The sequence below is a fragment of the Fundulus heteroclitus genome, chromosome 10, assembly GCF_011125445.2.
Source record: "Fundulus heteroclitus isolate FHET01 chromosome 10, MU-UCD_Fhet_4.1, whole genome shotgun sequence".
In the NCBI taxonomy this organism is placed as follows: domain Eukaryota; kingdom Metazoa; phylum Chordata; class Actinopteri; order Cyprinodontiformes; family Fundulidae; genus Fundulus; species Fundulus heteroclitus.
In genome coordinates, this window is record NC_046370.1 from 15,236,262 (window position 1) to 15,259,530 (window position 23,269).

Sequence of the window (23,269 nt, forward strand, 5' to 3'; positions counted from 1 at the left end):
GTGTTAAATAAACTAGACTGACGTTGAGATTGTTCTATAAAGGCCTCATAGCTCAAAGGATAAATTTGTACTTAAAGCAGGGTTAGGTTGTGACAAAATATCCTGTCGTCTGAAAATGAAAGGAGTGTGGTACAACTCCAGACCATCCAAAAGTTGTCAGTTCAGCTAAACTGGGACTGGAGAAGCAGTCACAAGATGCCCATGGTAAGAATTACTTTTTGTCTACACAAATCTAGCCATAAGAACTTGTCTGCTCAGTATGGCACAAGCTGCACAATGGCAGCGCAAACATATAGGAGGTTTCCTGCTTATATCAGACTAAAGCTGAGCATTTTCACCAACATGCAAAAGCTTTGTGTGTTGCCAAAAACTATTCATCTATCCGTCTAAACTAGCAGCCTCTAAATACCATCCCCACAATGAAACAGGTTGTTGGCAGCATCATGCCTCAAGAATAGAGAAACCTTTCAGAGATGGCAGGAACATAGATGGGTCTAAATAAACGGCAATCCTGGAAGAAAACCTGTTAGGGGTTGCAAATGAATTGATGAACATATATCCTAAATAACCTAGACCTAAATGGCCTAGATAACAACCTATGCAGGTGTTACGGTGGCCCAGTCAAAGTTCAGACCTAAATTCATCAGATAAACCGTGGCAAGACTTTAGAATTGATGTTCTTAGGAGGTCTCTGTGCATTTCTACTGAGTTCAGCAAATAATTGGAAACAATTTCACCATCTTGATGTCCACAGCTGGTAAAGAAAAAAAAAAAGAGAAGCAGCTGTAAAAGTTGTTCACCACACTATTGACTGAGAAATATGACAAAATGTTGTGGAAAGGTTTGAGGGCTATGGATACTTTTGCAAGGCACTGAAGATCTGACTGACTGTCAGAGGCTTTCAGAGATCTCTCACTACTCCTCTGCTGTCTCGTTCTCAGGTTGGAGTGGTAGGGGAAAACGAGGACTGGGTGATGGTCCATCAGGTGTCAAATGAACCCGAGGCTCGCTCTTTGGAGGTGCCTGGTCTCAACCCCTACACCTTTTACAGGTAACACACAGCATGTCAGTTTGTCTGCCTCTGCTGTCCTAGAATCCTGACCTGGTGCGAGTTTTCAGCGGGCAGCGTGGAAGAGGCTGGGGACACGGACACACAGACAGCCACGCACACACATACTTATATTCAGGATCATTGTCCAAGTTGAGACATATCTGTGCCCAGGTTTCAAACATGTGACCCAACCTGTCACTCTCAGACAAAGAGTTTTTTTTTATTTCCAGTGTCCTGTCTGGCAATGTGGCAATAAGATGCCACAAAGAGCTCATCAGATTTGACTTTCACAAGTGGACAAGATAAAAGGAAGAGAATGATAAAACAATTATTGAAAAAAACATGTACTTCGTTTAATTGAAAATATGCAGTTCCTATATTGTCCACGGGGGGCGCTGTGTTTTAATTAGCAGATTAAACTTCAGGTGTGGAAAAATTCAAATCATTTCTTAATTTTTATCTGTTTGATGTATTTTGTCATGCAGGACAGTGTTTTTAAGTTCCAAAAAATGTGAATAAATGTTTTTCAACATTGTATAATCACTGTGATCAGTTCTTATGCATAATGCACAAGTAAATGTTTAACTGAGTAAAAGTATTGTTGAAATTGCGCATACTTTTCTTAAAAACGCTGAGGTTATTCATAATATATTGTGTAAAAGTGAAATTAACTTAATATAAAAATCAACAACAAGTCCACATTTATTAGTTCTATTTAATCTTGCAATGAGTTTACTCGTGTGGCCCTCTTGAGATCAGATTAAGCTGAATGCGGCCCCTAAACCAAAATGAGTTTGACACCCCTGCTCTAGACTGATAGAAACTGGAACCTTCTTTAACACCACTGTTCACTTTGAAGAGACTGAAAGGCTAAAAACCATTAAAAAAAGAAGCCTCTGATCCACAAAGTTGATAGCTTGATTAAAATCTGCAGCTGTCCACATCCACAACCCAAAATATTTTCTGTAAAAAAAAAAACATTTTAGCTTTTCGGCAAAATTACAAGGAATGCCTTTGAGGGATTCAAGATAAGGGTTTCAAACCTAAGCACACAGTACCAACTGTCAGCATGGCGGGGCCAGCTAAATGTTTGGAAGTCGTTGGAATAATGAATAAATTATTTAACTTCATCACAAGTCAGCAACTAGGTTGTTTAAACTGAGACACAATGGGGCGTTACAGCAGGAGAGGGATCATAAAAAATTAAAAGGCAGTTTGAAATGCATAAAGTACATTATGTCCAGCTTCTGGCATGACCTCCATCCTATTAGCTTTTATGGACTTTGTTTAGGTGCCAGGAAACCAACCAGTTTGAATAACCTGTACAATTTCTGATTAAAAAAGAGAGGTTAAATATTCAAGGATAGTATGTTAGAAGCTTTTTTTTGGTGGCTAAAAAGCATGAGGTGGATTTTTTTTTCCCCATTTTTTTTTCATTCACAGTGAAGGAAGGTGTTACTGGGCACGTTATTCCAAATGTAAAAGCTGTTGCATTTAACTTTTTTAGGATTTTTTTTTTAACATTTGGAATACATCACAATCACACTAGAATTAGCTTCCTTCAATGCAGACTAAAGCCCTATTGTCATTAGAGGCAATCTGAGTCCACCATTGAATGCCCTCCAGATGTTTTACAGAAGCTACACTGCTATTTATATAATGGTCCATTACAGATTTTTTTTTTTTTTTTTTGTCGTTCCACTATCTTCCTTAATGTCTCATTTTTGCTGTTTTGCTGATTCCTGAAGCTTATATATGGTTTGTACTTTCTGGTATATTTGCTTGATGAATATTTCTCATTATAACGGGGTTGGAAAACAATGACTTCCCAAAAAAAATAAAAAATAAAAAATCACACAATCTTGTCAAATTTCCGAGCTCAGGCATGTTTGGCCATTTTACAGTGTAAATAAAACCGTCCAGTATGAATTTATGACATAACTATGGCAGACCTTAAACATGGAAGATGGACAGCTGAATGGACAGATGCTTGGGTGAATTGTTGGATGGATCCAATTTCTACACAGTGGCGTAGGGAATAGAGCCTGGAAAAAATAGTATTTTTTATCTGGTCCTTTTAAAGAACCCATGACAGGACCCATACATCTCCAGACTGTGAAACAACCCTGCTACCTTGCAGTTTGCAATATTATAGAAACAACACAGTATTTGGAAAATAAGTTTGAAAGGAAGCATCTCTTCATATTAAGATTGCACAAAGATGTGACAAAATCACTAATTAAGGTGGACGTATTCTCCTCTAACGCGGCTCATTTCGGCTTATCCCATGAGTTCATCCAATTTTCTTTTCCTTTAATTTGAATGCAAGAGCTGTTGGGTTGTTTTTCACTGCGCTTATGATGCTTATTTTCATACGCAGTCTATTTGTTTTCCCCGATCACATTCAATACAGCAAATAGAACGAGCCAGTCCCTGAAGACCAATAACAACTGTAGTTTTTCCTCGTTCTAATATCTCTGCTGCCAGTTTACATTTCACTACGAACGCGGCGCTTTATTCTGTTGCATATTCAGGCATTTACCACAGATAAGCGTCCTCTCAGCATATTTAGATTGTGTTTAAATTCAGGCCTTTGATCTCTGCGTGAAAAAAAAAAAAAAAAAAAAGCACCAACTCCCGTGTTAAAGCATCCGAGCTGCATAACAATGCTTGGTCAGGCTTTTTTTTTTTTTTTTTTCACAAGTTGCAGGATAATCAAATGCTCTTTTCCAAACATCAGATTCCGGATGCGCCAGGTGAACATCGTGGGCAGCAGTCTTCCCAGCCAGCCATCCAGGAAGATTCAGACCCTGCCGGCTCCTCCCGACATGGCGCCCGCCAACGTCACCCTGCGCACAGCCAGCGAGACCAGCCTCTGGTTGCGATGGATGGTAAGTGACAACTGACAACACTGTGTATGGCATTTCTGGGACTTGTTGTAACATTTTATGTGTTAAAGCAAGTCTTAAAAGAACTCAATTTTTTCTAACAGCAGCATAGTCTTAAAGCGAACATTTTTGAAGGACACAACTTTGATGAAACAAAGTGCATTTAGTCAGGGAGGAAAGAAACTCTCTCATTAGAGGAAATTTGTGTTTTTAACTAGACAACCTTTGCTGTGATAATTGGCAAACATAACCTTCAGTGTCGCCCATTTAAAGTCTCCTTTCATTTTCATCGCGCAAGTAAATCTGAATATTAGAAACAGCTACTCAAGAAATACTAAATTTTTCAAGAGGTCTTGTGCTCTATGTAACAGACCCATATATTCCTTTTATCGGAGGGAATGTGAAATGAAAGGATAGGATTGATGTTCTGTTTCTTCTTTTTTTTTCTCCTTTTTGGTTTTGTTTGTTTTTTGAAATTCTCAGCCTTTCACAGCCAAAGCTGGAGACATACTACACGACTTTCACAGTCACGACAGGTTTTGAAAACTAGGTGTTTTTTGTGTCCCCACTGAAAGACTAGGGATTGCACACTTTCCAGCTCCGCCTGCTGCTGGATCACAGACTACAGGATTTTTCAGACTAACTAAAGCCAACTGAGCTATGAAACTCTCACGAGAGCGACAGTTTTGAAGAACAAACATAGCAGTAATTGGCAGTAATAGTTGATTTTTTTAGGATTTGGACTTTTTTATCTTTTTGTATCACCCCACCCATAAAATTAAAAAAAGGCACATTTTAAAATATGTAAAGTTTATCCCACAAGTGAATATGATCTGGATATGTTTGACTATATTCTTTGTTATACTCAGGGTGGGAGTTTGGAATGTATCTCTGAGGTTGTGATGTTGATGACGGGTTTTGGACTGACTGGCAGTTTTGGCTGCAATCTAAAGCTAAAGTCTGACCTAAAGTAACCTAAAGCTCACCGTCTGGGCGCCATCCTCTTTAGCACTTTATCCGTTGAATCTCACATTGATGACATCACTCGGTCTGCGTATTTTCATCTTGGTAACGTCAACTGTCTCTGTTCATCTCTTACTCCCATCACCACAGCCATCCTCATAAAGGCACTCCTCGATTAGGCTACTGTAACTCACTTCTGTCAGGTCGTCCTCTCAAACTCATTCATGAAGTTCAGCTCGTCCAGACCACAGCCGCTCGGATCATCACTGGAACTTCTTTTATATGACAAATCACTCCTATCCTTAAACATCTTCGCTGCTTACCCCTTAAATATCACCTTGACCATAAGATTCTCCTTCTCATCCTCAAAGCTGTCAGTAACCCGGCACCTCCTTACCTTTCTGATCTTCTCCATTATTTATATCCCTTTTTCTTGTCATGCCTCCTTCTCCTTGACAACCGTGGGGTCAGGAGCCTCCTCCCCTACAGCCCCTCGTCTCTGGATTGCGCTCCCACAGCACATCCGTGATTGGAGTTCTTTGTCTTCCTTTAAACCTTATCTCAAAACTCACTATTTCAAACTGGCTTATTCTGTTTCATGTCATCATCTACCTATTTTTCAGATAATATGATGATTTTCATTTCTGTTTTATATTTTATCTTTTTTTGTAGTTTTTGTTTGGTGACCTTGAGGGACTTGAAAGGCGCCTTCAAATAAAATGTATCGTCTTCATTATTGATAACATTTTCTTATTTATACTTTAAACATAAATATCTGGTTTGGCCAGCATCGTGCAGACCCAACTGGAAAAATGGAAACATGTTTGTTTAGCTGTGCCTGAGGTCAGGTCGGTTCCACTCACGCTCTTACCAGACTCCACACGCTGCCACTGCCGTGTTTCATGGTGGGGAAGGTGTGTTCAGGGTGATGTGGAGAGGATGTCACTTTTTCTTGGGAAACAGTGCTTTACATGTAGACCAAAATATTGGGTTTTAGTCTAATTTAACCAGAGCATATTCCACATTTTCTTTGTGTCGATTTCATGGCTTTGGGCAAACGTTTAGTGGAACTTCGTATGGCTTTGCTTTCCCATTGCCTTCTTTGCAGTCTTTTATAAAACCCAGATTTGAGGAAGTGCACTCGGCTCTCTGCTGCTCCTTCAGAGTTGCTATCGGCCTCCTGTGTGATTGCCGCTCAGCTTGCCTGGACTTTCGGTTTGGGTTGCCGTGTCTTAGAAGGATTACAGTCGTATCACCTGGTGCACCACCTGAACTCTAGATGATTGAGCACCTCTCTGTGAGCTTGGGATATTATTTTGCTACCTAATCCTGCTCCAAAGCTCTTCACATCTGTATCCCTGACATGTCTCCCACAACCCTTGGTCATGGTGCTGTTTGTTTGCTGACTTTATGGATTTTACTAGAAAACCTTGCTTAGGTGCAGGGCATTATAGACATCATTATTCCCAGGATATTTTGAATTAAGAGGATAAGAGCCTGGATGATGATTTTACATAGAGGAATGTTCAAAGATCGGTTTGCTCCTGTCTTGTGACACACTGAAAAGACAAATTTTAGAAATGAGATTAGCCCTCTGCATTAAAATATCTATTTAAAATATATATTTTTTAGAACATGGCTGCCAATGGGTCTAGAAGGCATAAGGAGGACTTTTCCTTGTGTGTGCAAACTAAAAAGAAATATCTGTCGAGAAAGCCTTTATTTATTCATATTCATGTACTGCAGCCTCTGCCTGAATGGGAATACAACGGGAACGCAGAGCAGGTGGGATACAGGGTTCAGTACTACCGCGTTGGCTCGCAGGGCCGCGAGCTGACCCACATCATCACCGACCGTCTGGAGAGGGAATTCACCATCGAAGACCTGGAGGAGTGGACGGAGTATGATGTCAGGGTCCAGGCTGTCAACAGCATCGGGATGGGACCGTGGAGCCAGCCGGTCAGAGGCAGGACGAGGGAATCCGGTGAGTGAGCTCGCCATCTGTCAAAGAAAGATAGATCTAAATAAGGCATCGCATTGGACACCAGGAAGAAGGGAAGACGTCCTGTTCGCTCCAACTTTTCTTGTCGAGAAAGAATCACCTTCATAACTTTTGTATAACTGCGTTTTCAGCATCTGTGCAGGCTATCTTCATTAGTAGTTAAATAAGAGGTATAGACACATGGTTCAAACTGTGCCATATGTTTAATTCATTAGCAGGCACACTCAGACGCTCCTCTCTTTATGCTACACCTCCATTTAGGCTTAGACGATGCCTTTCCCGTCCTCACTTCTGCTCTCGTATCACTTAGCAGATGCTGGGTAGAGCACAATGGAGGGAATGTAAGGAAATGGGGAACACATGTATTTAAATATAGAATTCCTGAGCGCTTTTTACCCCAGCCTGCAAGCAAATCCTTTGAAATCAGCCATTATGTCTGCAGATGAGTGCCGAGGTGGCTATAGAGGCTCTGCAAAGGGAATGCAAACACTTATATATATATATATATATATATATATATATATATATATTATGAAACTACAGAAAGTTAAATAGACTGCTTTGGTGTTGTATTTCTGACCTTCTCCTTTTTTTCATTTTCCAGTCCCTTCGTGTGGACCCACCAACGTCTCCGCCTTCGCCACAACCTCCAGCAGCATCCTGGTGCGTTGGTCTGAAGTCCCTGAGCCCGACAGGAACGGTCTCATTCTTGGCTATAAGGTCTGTTTCTGCTGTTTTATGCTTTAAACCTCCTCTCCAATTATTTATTTGCTGAAAGGCCAAAGACCTCCAATTAGCTGGCAGAAATGTCATCTTTTCTGAGCAGGGGGCAAAGCAGCGCAGCGGCTCTGCGTCCTCCCTAATTTGCAGATTCACTTTCCTCTGAACTTGTGCTGCTGGTTCCCCTCCCCGAATCAGGTGATGTATAAGGAGAAGGATTCTGACAGCGGCGTCCGCTTCTGGATGGTGGAAGGGAACGCCTCCCACAGTGCCCAGCTGAGCAGTTTGGGGAAATACGTGCTGTATGAGATCCAGGTTCTGGCTTTCACTCGGATCGGAGATGGACGGCCGAGCTCTCCTCCCATCCTGGAGAGGACTTTGGATGATGGTACAGATGCAGTAGCATTGTATATCACATTTATGCTAATTGAGTTGGGAGTTTTGTGTTTAGAGTCTTGTCTCCTTGTTACAGAAAAGAACCAGAATATGAAAGTTTTATCAGTGTGGCAAAAAAAAAGAACAAAGTTTTATTTGTTTTTTGTTTTTTTGGCCAGAACATTTAAATTCATTATTCTGTGAGAATTCAAGGAAAGAAATCCTTGGAAGACTACATAGATTCCTTCTACTGCCACATTTTATATAATAGCTGCCAGACACCAAACAAGTAAATAGATTATGTATCAAGAACCAGCGCTCCACGAACATAATAACGTTACTGAGATTTTGCAGAACAGGAACAGGGAATAAAAATGTTTAGTCTTGCAAAGTATCAATAGGCCTGTAATCCTTTGCCAGACATTATTGAAATACGTCTAAGTTGTCTTGATCAAGAGTTTTCTACATTCCCTTATTGCATTTTGCAGCTGTTCTATGAACTTAGTCTGATTTTTTTCCTTTACTGTCCTGTCCTGGGGCTGCATGGTGGCACAGCTGGTAGCAATATTGCCTTGCAGCAAGGCAGAAAATCCTGGGTTTTAATCTTTTTCCATCGAGAAAGAGCCCAGGCCTATAAAACCAACTATAACTTTTTTAAGACTGTCTGAACCTACATCTTTCAGAACCAAAAAAATCATCCAGCATTTTTGACCATGTCCTGAGAAAAGCTTAATTGTTCATTTGCTCATCTACTGGAAGTCAGATTTATTTTGCAAACATGTCTTTAGTAGTCATCCTGTTGGTGAAAAATGCATTTTATTTCAATCCTTTTATTTCATTTGGTATTCTAGCTTAAGCATAAAAAATGGAAACAAATTGGCTGCTAGTTGCAAAATGTAGAATTTATCAAGAACTGTTTTGATTTGGGTGCAGGAATGCTTAAAAAATAGTTTCCATCTATGATTAGGTAAACTGTCTGCACAAGCCAATCGTTGCTCACAAACAACGGGGTATTAAGTGGTCTTTGAAATACCCCAGTCTGTGGGGGCGAGCATCGAGGATAACATTTAATCCCTCAGAGTGGAGATATAGGATTGCCAATGGTTTCAGAATCTCATCTCGCCATCACTCTGCATTGAGCTTGCCTCCAGTGATGTCAAGCCTTGCTTTTCGCAATGATGCACACTATCACATATGCCTCCACGGAAAACTGTTCAGAATGTGGCTGCAACCAACTCCACTCTACTTCGCAGCCAACACATGCATTTTCCTCACCAATTTGGCGCGCTTCAAAGGGAAATAAACCATCCTTTCAGTGGATTGAGATTTTGTTTTCAAGAAGGGTTGCTACAACAAAGAAATATTTGACCAAACCCAGGTTTCCTTAGTTTTTGTGTTTACAGTTGCTTGTTGGCTGAGAAGCAGCTAAACCTTGACAAAAAAGGAGCTTTCTGATTTTTTTTCTGAGATTTCTTTGAATTTTGAAAAGCATAACAATTAAAAATATATATATTTTGGTACAGTATGTTTTGGCTTGATACTAAATGGATTTATGTCTACTGGTTCCCTGCAGTACCAGGACCTCCTGTTGGTATCCTCTTTCCTGAAGTGCGCACCACTTCTGTCCGGCTGATTTGGCAGTCTCCCGCGCAGCCCAACGGGATCATCCTTGGTTAGTTACTCTCAGAATCCTTCCCTCTTTGAAAATGTTCTTTTTACTTTAAATGTGTGGGTGATTAAAGGTTAAATTTGAGTCTAAAACTGCACTTACTTTAGGTTATTTACCTAAAAGCAATGAAGCAGCAGCAGCAGCAGCAGCAGCACTGATGTAGTTAGAAAGGCTCCCATCAGCTTTTGTTGACTGAACTGACAAGGCAATGTCCAACAGGGGAAATTAAATTTTGTGATTTTTCAACATTGCTGAAAAGGGAGTTGACCTCCTTTGTAAACTTATTGTTGATTTCCATGTGCAACTTTGATTCGTTTTACATCTGGTGGGTAATTCGGTTTTAACTCCACAGTGAGTCATGCAAAATCAAGCAGCAGGCAGGAGCAGATGCTAATGGAATCATGTCATCTGGGATAAAAACTTTGTTTGTTCTTATTGTAAGGGAAAAAGAGAAAAGAAAATATGAAATAACTAGTATTCATTTTGGTTTCACTGGCTCTCTTCCCTTCTCTAGCCTACCAGATCACTTATCACCTGAACTCCACTAACAGCAACGCAGCAACAGTAGACGTCCTGAACCCCAGCACTCGCCAGTACACCGTGACCAGCCTTAAACCAGAATCTGTGTACGTGTTTCGCATCACAGCACAGACCAGAAAGGGCTGGGGCGATGCCGCCGAGGCCCTGGTTGTCACCACGGAGAAAAGAGGTAACTGTGGACTATGGCCGGGGTTTAAATTAGAATAATTTCTCATTATTGAGACCAATATGTTAAGTCGAAACAGCAAAGCCTGTGTTAATGTGAATCAGCGAAACAGTTTTTGCTTACAGAGAGGCCACGGATGTGTGTCTCAACTTGTTGAAAGCTGAACTAAGCCATCCCTGCACTTCCAGTCAATAGTCCACTGAGCAGATGTGCTTAATAAAAGAGTGTCTGTGCCCTTTAGGTATTTATTAGATGTACTCTGATGCTGCATCTCTTCATCTCTTTCCTTCAAGGCATGAGAAGAATTGTTTACTCTGCAATTTCGGTCACAACGATTACGCCTCCAAAACTTTTTAGGAAAAAAATGTCCTTCTCACATCTATTGCCTTCCTAGTATAGATAAAAAGCATATTTGTGCCTTACCTTGAATTAAAAAAAAGATGAGTTAACCTGGGAAGTTAAAAGTAACATTACCTTTGTCAACCAATCGCCTAGTGTTTCCTGTCTATCTGTGTATATCAATTAATGAAACTATCATCAAAAAGTATGTGTTTTTGATTATGTTCTTCAGAAGTAGTTATTAAATATTTAGACTGATTATGCACACAGTGTAAGTTTTTTTTTTTCAAGTATTTTGCTTTTATTTCCATGACTATGAGTTAAAGCTAATGAGAACCCAAATAGTAGAACATTACCAATACAAAAAAAAAATACCCAGGACATGGGCTAAAAATGTCACATTCCTTGTGTTAAGGACTCCTGAATCAACTGGATTGTTGTTCAGTAGTCAAAGTCCACTTCTCAAATGAAAGTAAAGTTCACATTTCATTTGTAAATCAAGGTCAGAGAGTGTAGGAAGAGGAGAGAGAAACAAAATGGAAATTAACTGAGGTCCAGTGTGAACTTTCCACAGTCAGTGATGATTTGGGAAGCAATGCTATCTGCTGGCGTTGGTCCACTGGGTTTTTACTGACTTTTTAAGTCCAAAGTCAGCACTGCCATCTACCAGGAAATTATAGAGCACTTCATGCTTCCTTGTGCTAACGAGCTCTATGGAGATGCTGATTTCACCTCCCCCACACTGCCAAAGGTACCAATACCAATGACCATGGCATCACTGATTCACTTGATTCCACCTGACTGATCAACAACCTTGCCTGACCTAATTCCCCGCAACGGACTTACGGATTATTTTCTGGAGAAATATGAAAACCACCAGACCTAACACTGCAGAAGAGCCGAAGGATGGGATTAAAGCAACCTGAGCTTCCTGAACACCTAAGTTGAACCACAGGCTAGGTACCTTCATGCCTTGCTGCATTGATGCAGCAGTTCAGGCAAAAGGAGCACCAAGAAAGTTTTTAGTAAATAAAATCCTGCCTGTTTGGCCTTTTATCAGAGTTTCAACAAGCATAAAGAATTCATCAAAACTGATTGCTTAAGAGTTTGCACGATTTAATTTACAGAACACCCCAAGACCTTTGAAGATGGACTATTTTGTTTATTGTGAAGCAAACAAAAAAAATAGGACAAAATAAAGCTTGTGAACAGCAATCTTCAAGTCCAATCATAGATTCTCAATTTAATTGAGGTCTGGACTTTGACTAGACCATTCCAGTATGTTTTTGTTACCCTTACACCCCTCAAATGTTGCTTCGATATATTTTGTATTTTGTGCAGATCCATCACCTAAAAAAAAAAATGTAAATTACAGGTTGGAATGTGAGAAAATAGGTAAAAAGCTATTGAACCTTGACCCTTGAATGTGGTCAAGCACCATAAAAAAAGGAAGTTGGAACAGTAAATCCTATTCAAAGAACCGATTATTCATTCTGTTCTTGTCACCCATCTTTAATTTCCCCCATGTAACATTTTTGTGAGTCACTTTCTTTCCCCTTAATTCTGCCTCTGGTGGTTTCAGCTCGTCCCCAGCCCACCAGCCGCCCCATAGTCCCTCAGAAGGATGTCCAGGCCCGTCAGGTGCTGCTCTCCTGGGAGCCAGGCAGTGATGGGCTGTCCCCAGTACGTTACTACACCGTGCAGCAGAAGGAACTACCTGAGAACAACTGGACGGTCCACTCTGCCTCCGTCAACCATGAAGCATCATCCTACATTGTGTCCAAGTACAGTTTGATTCTCTAATACAAACGTTTGATTAAAGTCTTTCCCTGAAATATGGTTTTCTTTCTGTTGTGTTAACATTTAAACTATTGTAAAAGCAAAATATCACTTTATCTTCTGTCTACTCAGGTTATTTTCATTTTAGAGTTCATTCAGCTTTACAACAGATTGCGGACCAAATTCGCATTGTGAAACGAACGTTTAAATGAACCTGACAGTTGAAAATAAGAGATTGTTTTTTATTGTTCGACTTGGGCTAAATTAAGGCTTATGTGGATTTTTTTTTTCACATGGTTAAGCTGTTTCTCAGCAACATGTGCTGTCATTTGTCATCCAGATTAATTAACTTTCTGTTGTTTCTTGTTCTCAGGCTTAAACCCTTCACTTCCTACCAGTTTAGAATAAAAGCTACCAATGACATAGGGGACAGTGAGTACAGTGAGGAGAGTGAAGCTATCACAACTCTACAGGATGGTAAGAAATGATGGTATTATATTTATTCTGGGAATGTAAAAAAATATAAAGTCCTGTGTTTTTTTAATTGTTTATTAGGTTAGATTTGAAACTGAAATGTAGAAATGGGGGGTACAAAAACCAGCAGCCATCTCTTCTAAATTTCATAAATGGTTCCTTCTAAGGGCAAATGCTGTAATTTTTACAACTGTTTTTTTTTTCAATTGGGTTTAGATTTGTACCTTACAATGGTTCTATTAATTTTCATGATTGAAATTGTGAAATGTATATAAAAAGAAAAAGAAAAGAAAAAAAAAACTTAATGGAAAATAGATGAGCAAAAGCAGTTAAATATCAAGGAAGAGTTATGATAAGTTTTGAACACCAAACTCAAGCATTGATAGATGACCAAAGGTACATCCAAGACTGAAGTCATTATAGCAAAGCCTCTGCTCAAATTGGAGTTGAAGAAGGGAGGATTTATATGAAGATTTTTACCACGAGAGGGAGATGAGAAGAAATGTCATTGGAGGGTTGTGGCTGGGAGACCTAACAAACCTATTAGTTAACAATTATCTGTGGTCAGCTCAGTCTGCCTGGAATCACCACAATGGGGAATGACCTCATGTGACAAACACTGTAAATTCAAAACACAAAAATTCGGGCAGCATTCAAGTAAATGTTTTATTCTCTGCTCCTGTTCTGACCAGCATCTTTAAGTTGATGTGCACAGGGATGCGTCAGCACTTTCCTCTCAAGAACTGCCTCAACAGAAAAGCCTACTTTATGAGCAGTGTAGTGGCAGAGGAAAGAAAGACTTTTATCCACATAATCAGACCCTTTAATTCAAATTCACCAAAATTCAAGGTTTTGTCCATTTGTATTTAATAGCTGCCATTGTGGTTTTCGGCTGTTTGTTTCTAATCTGTTCTTGAATTTCTTAAGATTAAAGCGTGCTGCGCTGCTTTTTCGTTAGCTTTCTAGCCTATTTCCTGTTGTAAAAGAGATTTTATTTAAGCCATCTCTTTGTTTCATATGTCTGCCAATAACCTGCCATGGGTGTGTCTTGGGACAAATTAAAAAAATATTTGCTCAATTGAAGTTAAACCATGATTTAAAATTGGGCGCCAATCATATTTTTAGTTATAGCTGTTTTGGTTTGGATTGCCTTTCACGCTAATTAGCATTAATCAACATTTGAAAACTGCATTTTGTTTTTACTCCAGTTATCTACCTCTGATATTAAAAAAGATCTGATTAATATATCTAATTCTTACAAAAAACAAACAAAAGAAGAAATTTCTAAAGGTCCAAGTAGTGTTTCATAGCACTTTTCATGAATTTTAGGGAGAGTTTATTCAAGTTGATGCTTTTGACTTAAATCTAAAGATATATCCTCCAGCACAGAGAATAAGAAACTAAATGGTCTTCTTTTAGATTTATTGGACAAGTAGCCTGAACCCTAGAGTCATAAAGATGACTGAATTAGTTCTATTTCAGTTGTAGCTGTTCAATATCTGCATGAATTAGTCCTTTGTTATGATGTGGACCCTGCTGGCAAAAGCAGAGGTTGATTAATGTGCGCGCCATCTGTGATTCCTCGAGACAGGGGAGCCGTCTTTAAATCTCAGCTAAACAAAAGCCAGCCGCGTTGTGCCTGGGCAGCTAAAGAAATGTATCTCGCCTGATCTTTTCTCCCCGCTATTTGTACCTCGGCGGTCAATCCTTCTCCCGTGTTGGCTCCCGTGTGTGTTTACTCTCCCTGAATGGCACAGCTCGGGGACAGATTTAGCTGGCTGAATAGTGCGCATTTTCAAGTCAATTTAGCTAATCTATCTCGCTTTTATTGCCTCAGCACCAGACGAAGCGCCAACAATCCTCTCTGTCACGCCGCACACGACGACGTCAGTGCTGATCCGCTGGCAGGTAGGAGCAGAAGGCTGAAAACGTTCTCTCTTTTTTTTTTTTTTTTTTTTTTTTTTCGTCTTGTCTTACAGCCCATTCAAGTCTGAGAAAGTTACCTCTAATAAGAGACCAGGAGAGTTCAAAGCCTGTACTTACGGAATACAGACTTTTTTTTTTTTTTTTTTTTTTACACAAACACTGTACTCTGTAATATAAAAACACCCCTTCTGCACTTATACCTGAATTGATGGCTCATAAAGAGGAAAACAGGAGGCACGCAGACAGAGTTTTACTTTTAGGAACACTTGTGGAGTTTATGAGGTTAGAATGATGCTTGTTTTGCTCTCTTCCTTCCCCTCCGGGCCTGTTCTCTCATGTTCAGCCAAGGGGGGATTTCTCTGCATTACTTAACACGTGGATAACTGCTCTGTCTTAGAGGAAAGGTTTTCCCCATCTTTCTCTATCCCAAAAAGCCCCTCAGACGAATTCATTTAGAAACAAATCATATGGTGATTAAGTTACCTTTCGCAGCTACTTATGCATTTTTTTTTTCTTTAACGTTACATTATCCTCTCTTTAGCCACCTGCCGAGGAGAAAATCAACGGAATCTTACTGGGGTTTCGGATTCGCTACCGTGAGCTGCTGTATGATCGTCTCCGGAATTACATTCATCCAGTCAACAGTCTATCTTCGTGGGCTGAGCTAAACGGTGAGGAGAAGCGTGGATTAACACAGGGGGTTACAGTCATGGGATATAGAGTTTATATCTCTGTGGAGGTCACAAAACAAAACAAAAAACACAAACACAGCACACACATGACATTCTACATAGGTAACAATGAAGATGAAGCAAAACTTGAGAAGCGTATGTGTGGAAATACTATGTAGCAACAGGTTATAGATCCACCTTCAGCAACAACTACTAACAGTAGCTGTTTTCTGTACGACTGTATCTCTTTCTTGCATCATTGTTTAGTCTTGCCCCACTCTTTACGACGTTGCTTCAGTTCAATATCATTGGCAAACATTTGTTCCTCCATTGCTCTCTTCAAGTCCCATCACGGCATTTCAAACAGACAGAGGTCAGGTCTGTGTGCTAACTATTGCAGCAGCTTGATTATTTTCTTGTTCAGCCAATCTGTTGAATTTGGTGATTTATCTGGGGTCATAGTCTTGTTGATGACACAGCTTGGGCCTCCCATTTGACTCTAGATCGCTTTGGTAAACACATGGCCAGATGCTCCTGTGGATGCAAAGCAAGCCTAAATCGTAACACCTCCACAACAGTTGGTATGAGGTGTTTTGTGGTTATTTTAGTCAAATTTGGTGTTTGTTGTGTGCAAATCATCCTTACTTGAGGTTCATCTAACGAGAAGACCGTTGTTCCAGGATTCTTGTGGGTCATTCAGGTTCAACTTTGCAAAGCTGGGCTGTTCTGGCATATTGTTGTTGGAGAGAAAAACTTTCTTCTTTAATCCTTTCAAACGAGCCATTTCTTTATAGACATTAACTTTTAACATGTTAACTAGGCCAGTAGATCCTGGGATGGACTTATTTTTCTTCATATTTTATTAGGCAGCTGTCCACTTGGGGAAAAAAAATGCTAAGGTGTCCATAGAGCCATGCCCCTATCGATGGGCACCAATTGTTACTGTTATTGTGTTAAGCTTTACTTTACACCCTTTATGTTCAAAGAAGCAAAGTAGCAAAACATCTGCTTTCATAAAGGTGGCCCTGCTAATCAGCTGCATCTGTTTAGCACCACATTAAATCCTATAAAAGAAGCGAGTGTGGACTTTATTTTACACACTCAGTATTTCCGTTTTAAAGGTTTGTTTATACATCGCTGTATAAACAATTTCATGTATCAGAATCAGACATACTTTAATAATCCCAGAGGGAAATGATTTAAATGTAGCTGATATTGCTGCATATGTAAATTCTCCAAAGAATTTAATAAAAAAAAAAAATAACGTCATGTTGTTATTTTGTCAGGCCAAATGTCCCTCCTCAGTAAAAGGGTCGGTTGCGGTAATGATACGCAGATCGACCAAGTTGACTTCGCTCTGATTTTTGAGCCAATTAATAAAGCTGACTGCCACTGAGCAGGTCCTTCAATTCAATTTAGACATTAACAAGGCCTCATTAGTGCACAACAGACCATATTGTACCCACCAAAACCTCAGAAAATGTATTGGCATGGCCCCTTCAAACATGTTTATTGATGACATGATGAAGCCTGGCTAGATTACATTTTTTGGACCTAGCACAAACAAAATATGTTCATTTTGTTCTGATACCATAAAACCACTGAAATAAAAGATATATTTAATGCTCATTTTATTTTTTTTTTTCAATGAATGTAAATAGTTCATATAACAGCTAAAAGAAATAATTTAATGAAAAACAAGTATAACCTTATGATATCTGCCCCCTATTCACATCAAATGAATATTAGCTATTGAACTCAGAAGACTATTATAGCCATGTTTCAAAGGCGCAAAAAAAAGCATCAGCTTATTCAAGGCTATATCACTTCATTATAATTATTTTCACATTTCTTGTAAATGCAGAAAAAGTTTTAGATCGCTGTCAAGACTGTTCCATAAACTGACCTTCAATTGAAATGCATGTTTCCATTGTCGGCATTCTTAATATAGATTTTCTAATGTTTTAACATATATTTGCTTTCTCATTTTACTAATCTGTCTTGGACCTTACTTTTTGTGCTTTATACATAATTTTTTTATATTGTACTCCATCAATTAATTAAGCTTAAATATGTTTACTCTCTTTTCTATTACCTCACAATTCCATAAATACCTCAGATGTTCAGTTAGTGAGTAATACAATATATACAAGGGTATTTTGCTTAGTAATTCCTTTATTATATTTAAACCAGCAATAGTATTGGATAATTGAACCTTTACATGATTTTATATGGGCTTTTCATGACAAATGTTCATCGATGAAAACACCCAAAAACGTATCACGACTCCATCAACATGTAACTGTGCATCAGAAGTTTTTTTTTTTTTTTTACAACTACAAAATAAAACAACTTTGTTTTACAAATATTTAAAGCCTGTTACGGTCAAACCATTTTTATATGCAATTCCAAATACCTCAGGGCCGCTATAATTTCAATCTAAAATACTCCATGCAATGCACGTTTTAAAGGGTCATAGTGAACATGCAGCCGAGAGAAACTCTAAATACAAATGGATTTAAAGAAAGGTGCAGTTTCCAGACTTTACTTCAGTAACACGTAATTATAAGACTGTCTTGGCTGATTATTTCTATGTCAGCAGCACCATTATTTCCATTAGAGGAAAACTGTCACACAGGCCCATTCTGTTGCCAACATATCCCCAACGGTCTTGACACTTTGCAGCAAAACATTTCATCTTGTGATCAGCGGTTATCAGCCGCAGGCTATTATTAGGTTTACTCAGGAGCCACTCTGTTTCCACCACTCTGTGCAACGTAGCCTGTAATTTGACTCCTGTGGAGTCATTCTAGGGCTAATTCACAGCCATGATCTCCTAGATTGTTTAGGGTGGGGTTTATGAAAACAGTACCGCTCCTCCCAACAGTGAAAGTGCTGGACTTTGAACTGTGATACTGTGTCTCTTCATAAGCCCATTGTTTATGTGTTTTTATTTTTAATTTCTTCTGTTCTTCCCTCAGCTCCCTACACCATCCGGAATCTAAGTGATCCAACTCTCACTCAGTACGAGCTTGACAGTAAGTGTTTGCCTCGCAAGATTTAACATCAACACAGAGACACAATCGCATGCTGATGAAATTCGTAAAGGAAATATTAAAGCTGAAAAGGAATTTTTAATCTACTCAATCTTGTTATGTTGCCATTTCCTGTGACAATTAAAAAAAAAAAAAAAACTCAGACTTTAAAGTGAATCATCATCACATTTAGCTATTTTTAGCTGTGTTGTGAAAACACGAATGCTTCTGCTCAGGAACGTTGACAATCTGCTCAGAAACATGTTGCTCCCAGAAAATATTCACCCCCTTTCACTGCTTCCACAAGTTACCAGAGAATTATGTGGAATGGGACACAGTTATTTATAAAGGTTCTCACAGTTGACGGTGCAGATCAGAGGAGAAACCAAACACTGAAGAAATTGTCTGTAGACCCCTGAAAAAGGATTGTGTTAAGGGGCAGATCTGGGGAAGGATACAACTAGATATTGTCAACAGCGAACGTCACAAAAATCGGTTGTTCTCTTGTTAACACACTTCACCAATCAGGCCTTTATTGTAAAATGGCCAGACAGAAGGCATTCCTCCATAAAAGGAATGTGGCAGCTCAGCTGAACTTGACCGACTACTTCCTTACAAATTGTCAGACCAGGATATAATAAATTATCCGGTCTGATGACACCAAAATAAAACTTTTGGGCCCACACCCCAAGCTTTGTGTCTTGAGAAAAACATGCACTGCCCATTGCCTAGCTAACACCATCAATACCTTGAAGCATGGTGGTGGGCAAGATAGAAGTTGGCAGTGGACCAAGTATAGCATTCCTAGAATATAGCTTTTCAAGAAAACCTTCTTCAGAGTCCTCTAGAGCTCAGATTGGGGTGACAAAACAGTGTATGGGAGCCCTCAAAGGAACAGAGCGGGATAACAAAGAAGTGAGTTCAGGAGCATTCTGTGAATGTCCTCGAGTGGCATAAGGACAGCCCAGACATAAATCTAATTGAACATAACTAAAAATGGCTGTCTACTGAAGCTTCCCATTCAACCTCACTGAGCTTGAGAGGATCTGCAAAGAATGGAAGAAAATACCCCGAAGCAGGAGTGCACAGGCATAACTAAGAAGATCCGAGGCCGCAACTGTTGGCACAAGTAGTTCTTCAACAAATACGAGCTTTAACGAAATAATTAATCCATGAGTGTGAACACTTAGTAGACACCACATTAACAAGCGTTTGAATAAAAGACATTGCACAGCTTTCCGAAAAGCTGTTTTTGTTTGCCATTAGGGGGTACTGTGTGTGGTTCTTAGTGAAAACATTTATTTCAGAATTAGTCTGTGAAATAACAAAACGTGGTTCAACTGAAGGGGTGTAAATACCGATTAACACTGTATTTCCAAGCACAGAGTACGAAAGCCAGACTCTTTGTACATACGTTTTTCTCCTGTACCTTCATGATGCCTAGCAATTTCCCACAGCTGGAATCCTCTTAGGTATTCAAAATGATTCAAAGCAGGAAATTCTCATTTAATTCATCCTAATAGTTTATTGTGGGTGGACACTTGGATTTAATCACTGACTCTCACAAATGGTTTGGCCAGCTGTCAGTGAAGGTATGTGCATTTCAGTTGTCCTGGTTAACGGCAGAAACGGCTACCTACAAAGCGTTGACTGATGTTTGTTACCTCCTAACCATATGTGTGAAACTGTTTCCATTCTGCCGCAGAGCTAAGCAAACACAAACGCTATGAGATACGCATGAGCGTGTACAACGCTGTGGGCGAAGGGCCGGGCAGCCCACCCCAGGAGGTGTTCGTTGGGGAGGCAGGTATGTGTGCATGTTTGGGTACTGTTTGGGATTTGTGTGATATGGTCCTAACCCTTTGGATGGGTTAATTCTTGGGATTGATCTAGAAAGAAGTGAAAATCAATCCAAACATTTTTTAGGCTCATGATACAAGGCCTTGCAAAAAAATATTCACACTCATTGAATTTGTCACACATTTTGTCAACTAACAAGCACACACTTCAATAAATGCTATTAGGATTCTGTCTGGCAGAGCAGTGCAAAGTAGTGCACAATTGGGAAGTGGAAAGAAAATTATGAATGGTTTTCCAAAAAAGAATTGGAGCAGAGCAGCGTAGGACGAAAGCGGCGGAGAGCGTGTCCATTGGATTGAAACGTTCTTTTACTAACAGCATTATACAGTTATGAGTTTCTTCTTCATTAGACATGTTCCTCCGAAAGGTGATGCTGTTTTGCTGTATTCATCTTTTGCAAACATAGACATCGTTGGGCGTGGGTTCGTACGTCAACATCACCGCCATATTGTATGTGGCAGAAAGAAGTTAAGTTCTGTTGTAGTGAACGTGGATCAGAGAAGTGAACGTGGATCAGAGAAGATGCCTCATTCCTGTGCTGCATGGAAATGTACCAACCGTTATATATATATATATATATATATATATATATATATATATATATAAAACTTACTAATCTGAGAAAAAAAAGTCCTAGGACATTGAAGTAAAAAAAAAACAAAGACAAAAGTGGTAATATTATGAGAAAAATGTCATATTATGAGAATTAAGGAGGGGACATTTCCAGAATAGTCACAGTTTGCAGAACTATTTCAGTCCTGGAGTAATAGGGCCAGGTTAGATTATTTTAATTATTTTTATTCTATACGAGTATAAAGTCAGGAGAATGATGCCAAAGGGATACGAAAATAAACTTGTAATATTACAAAAATAAAAATATTACAAATATAAAGTATGTTCTGAGATTAAACACCCTCTGATACTGTTTAACTGACTCAGACTAACTGTAGATTTGCCACATTCAACATGGCGGATGCTCTGACGCATCCGCAGCATAGGCAGAACCCACCCGACGAGGCGTCTACATATATGATGTCTATGTTTTCAAATGTGAGCTTATGAGGTGAGGCGGGGGAGATTGTCACTCAACCTGTTTTGGTCTACAGACAGTGCTAAACAGCCCACCTAGTGGTGAAACTTCAATTATTACTCCTTTTATAAAATAACTGTGATTCTATCAAATATTAGTGTCATTCTTTGTTGAAATATTGAATATAATGACTGAATGAATGCTTCAGCTAGAATTTTCTAAATTGCCTTTACATTTTAAAACACTGATCAAATATTTCGCATTTTTAGTCCAAAGTTATTAAGAGCCAGAGCTGAGGGTCTAAAGGACCACATGCAACATGTATGTGGTGCGGACCCCTGGCCGACATAAGAATCCCAATAAGAAGCAATGAAGTGTTTGGTTGTTGCATGAATAAGGTGAAAAAGTTCAACAGGTTTTCTGACTTTTGCAAGGCCGTGTAGTTGTAGAATCGCTATCAAGATGCGGTTTTAGTGACGCACAAGGGTCCAGCATTTTACTGAGACACATGAATGTACAGTGTCTCACACTGTACAAACACACTGACACCTGTTTGTACTTCTTAAATAAAAACTTACTCTGTTCACTATTCTTTTTATTTAAACCTTGTCGTGACAGTCCCAACAGCCCCACCTCAGAATGTTGTCATTCAGTCAGCAACGGCTACCCAGTTGGACGTCACATGGGATCCTCCACCTGTGAACGCACAAAACGGAGACATCCAGGGCTACAAGGTCAGATTTCCATGCTGTCAAGTCCTAAATGTTTTACTTGTGTACTAATGTATGATATATTTTAAATAATAATGTCCTAATGAAAAGTAATTTGATTTTCACACCTAAGGCATACTATAGATGTACCAAAAATAGGCTGGTGACCATGTTCATTCCTAATAAGCTTGACATACCAGCCAGAGACTCAAAAATCATATATATTTTTTTGGATCTTCCAATCCTAAACCTTTTTCTTTTTTAAAACAATATTCTGGCAATTAATTAGAAGAAGGGTTTGATGGCTGTAATGCCAAAAATAATGTATGTTGTTCATTTAGAAGATAATAAATAATTGTTGGCATTGTTTTATTATAATTTGAGAGACGTTTGTTACTTTTGAAAATAAACTTAGAGGTTGAAAGAAGATTTTTGAGCTAAATTTACCAATTGTAGGGTTCATTTTTGGACATAACTGTGTATTTTAGGCTCATTTTGAATAATACCTGAAGAAAAGTCACATCCGTGAAAATCTTTTTTGAAATATTTTGATTTTCTATTTTTAATTAGGTTCGTTTGTTTTTTTCCATTTCTCTTTAAGTGTTAAATCACCAGCCTGCCAACGGATAAAAATTTGTCTAATGACTAAATCTGGCAAATATACAGGGTTTAACCATGTTCATTAAATGTTGATTATTCGTTTTAAAATAAGTGAAGAAACTGTTCTGAAATTGACAGAAAAGCTTGGACTTTGAGTATAAACACCTATTGAATCTTGGAACTTCACTTTTCTTCTATTAACAGATGTCTTCCCAGACAGAAAGAGCTGTATATCTAATATTTAATCATATTTGCAACATTCCATTAGATTTACTTTTGGGAGTTCCAGCGTAAGAACGAGACAGAACGGCTGCGGACTCTCTTCATGCCAGAGAGGGGCGTGAAACTGAAGAACCTGACTGGTTACACCACATACATGATCAGCGTGGCCCCCTTCAACGCTGCAGGCGACGGACCCCGCAGCCCTCCGACCAGGGGACGCACTCAGCAAGCCGGTGAGTGCGGCAGCTA

At 39.3% G+C, this 23,269-nt stretch overlaps 1 protein-coding gene across 5 annotated transcripts in view; it reads left to right on the forward strand.

The window, feature by feature from the left end:
* Positions 1-23,269, forward strand: part of sdk2b (sidekick cell adhesion molecule 2b) — a 487,898-nt gene that overhangs the window by 430,800 nt on the left and 33,829 nt on the right. For all 5 annotated transcript variants that reach the window (XM_012871718.3, XM_021321070.2, XM_021321069.2 and 2 more), the window contains 15 exons: positions 942-1,051; positions 3,792-3,942; positions 6,649-6,886; positions 7,509-7,624; positions 7,823-8,012; positions 9,573-9,671; positions 10,183-10,377; positions 12,296-12,497; positions 12,866-12,969; positions 14,804-14,874; positions 15,434-15,563; positions 18,545-18,601; positions 20,304-20,405; positions 22,107-22,222; positions 23,067-23,253. In XM_012871718.3, the coding sequence (XP_012727172.2) occupies positions 942-1,051; positions 3,792-3,942; positions 6,649-6,886; positions 7,509-7,624; positions 7,823-8,012; positions 9,573-9,671; positions 10,183-10,377; positions 12,296-12,497; positions 12,866-12,969; positions 14,804-14,874; positions 15,434-15,563; positions 18,545-18,601; positions 20,304-20,405; positions 22,107-22,222; positions 23,067-23,253 (2,068 nt within the window). The remainder of the gene's footprint in view (positions 1-941; positions 1,052-3,791; positions 3,943-6,648; positions 6,887-7,508; positions 7,625-7,822; positions 8,013-9,572; positions 9,672-10,182; positions 10,378-12,295; positions 12,498-12,865; positions 12,970-14,803; positions 14,875-15,433; positions 15,564-18,544; positions 18,602-20,303; positions 20,406-22,106; positions 22,223-23,066; positions 23,254-23,269) is intronic.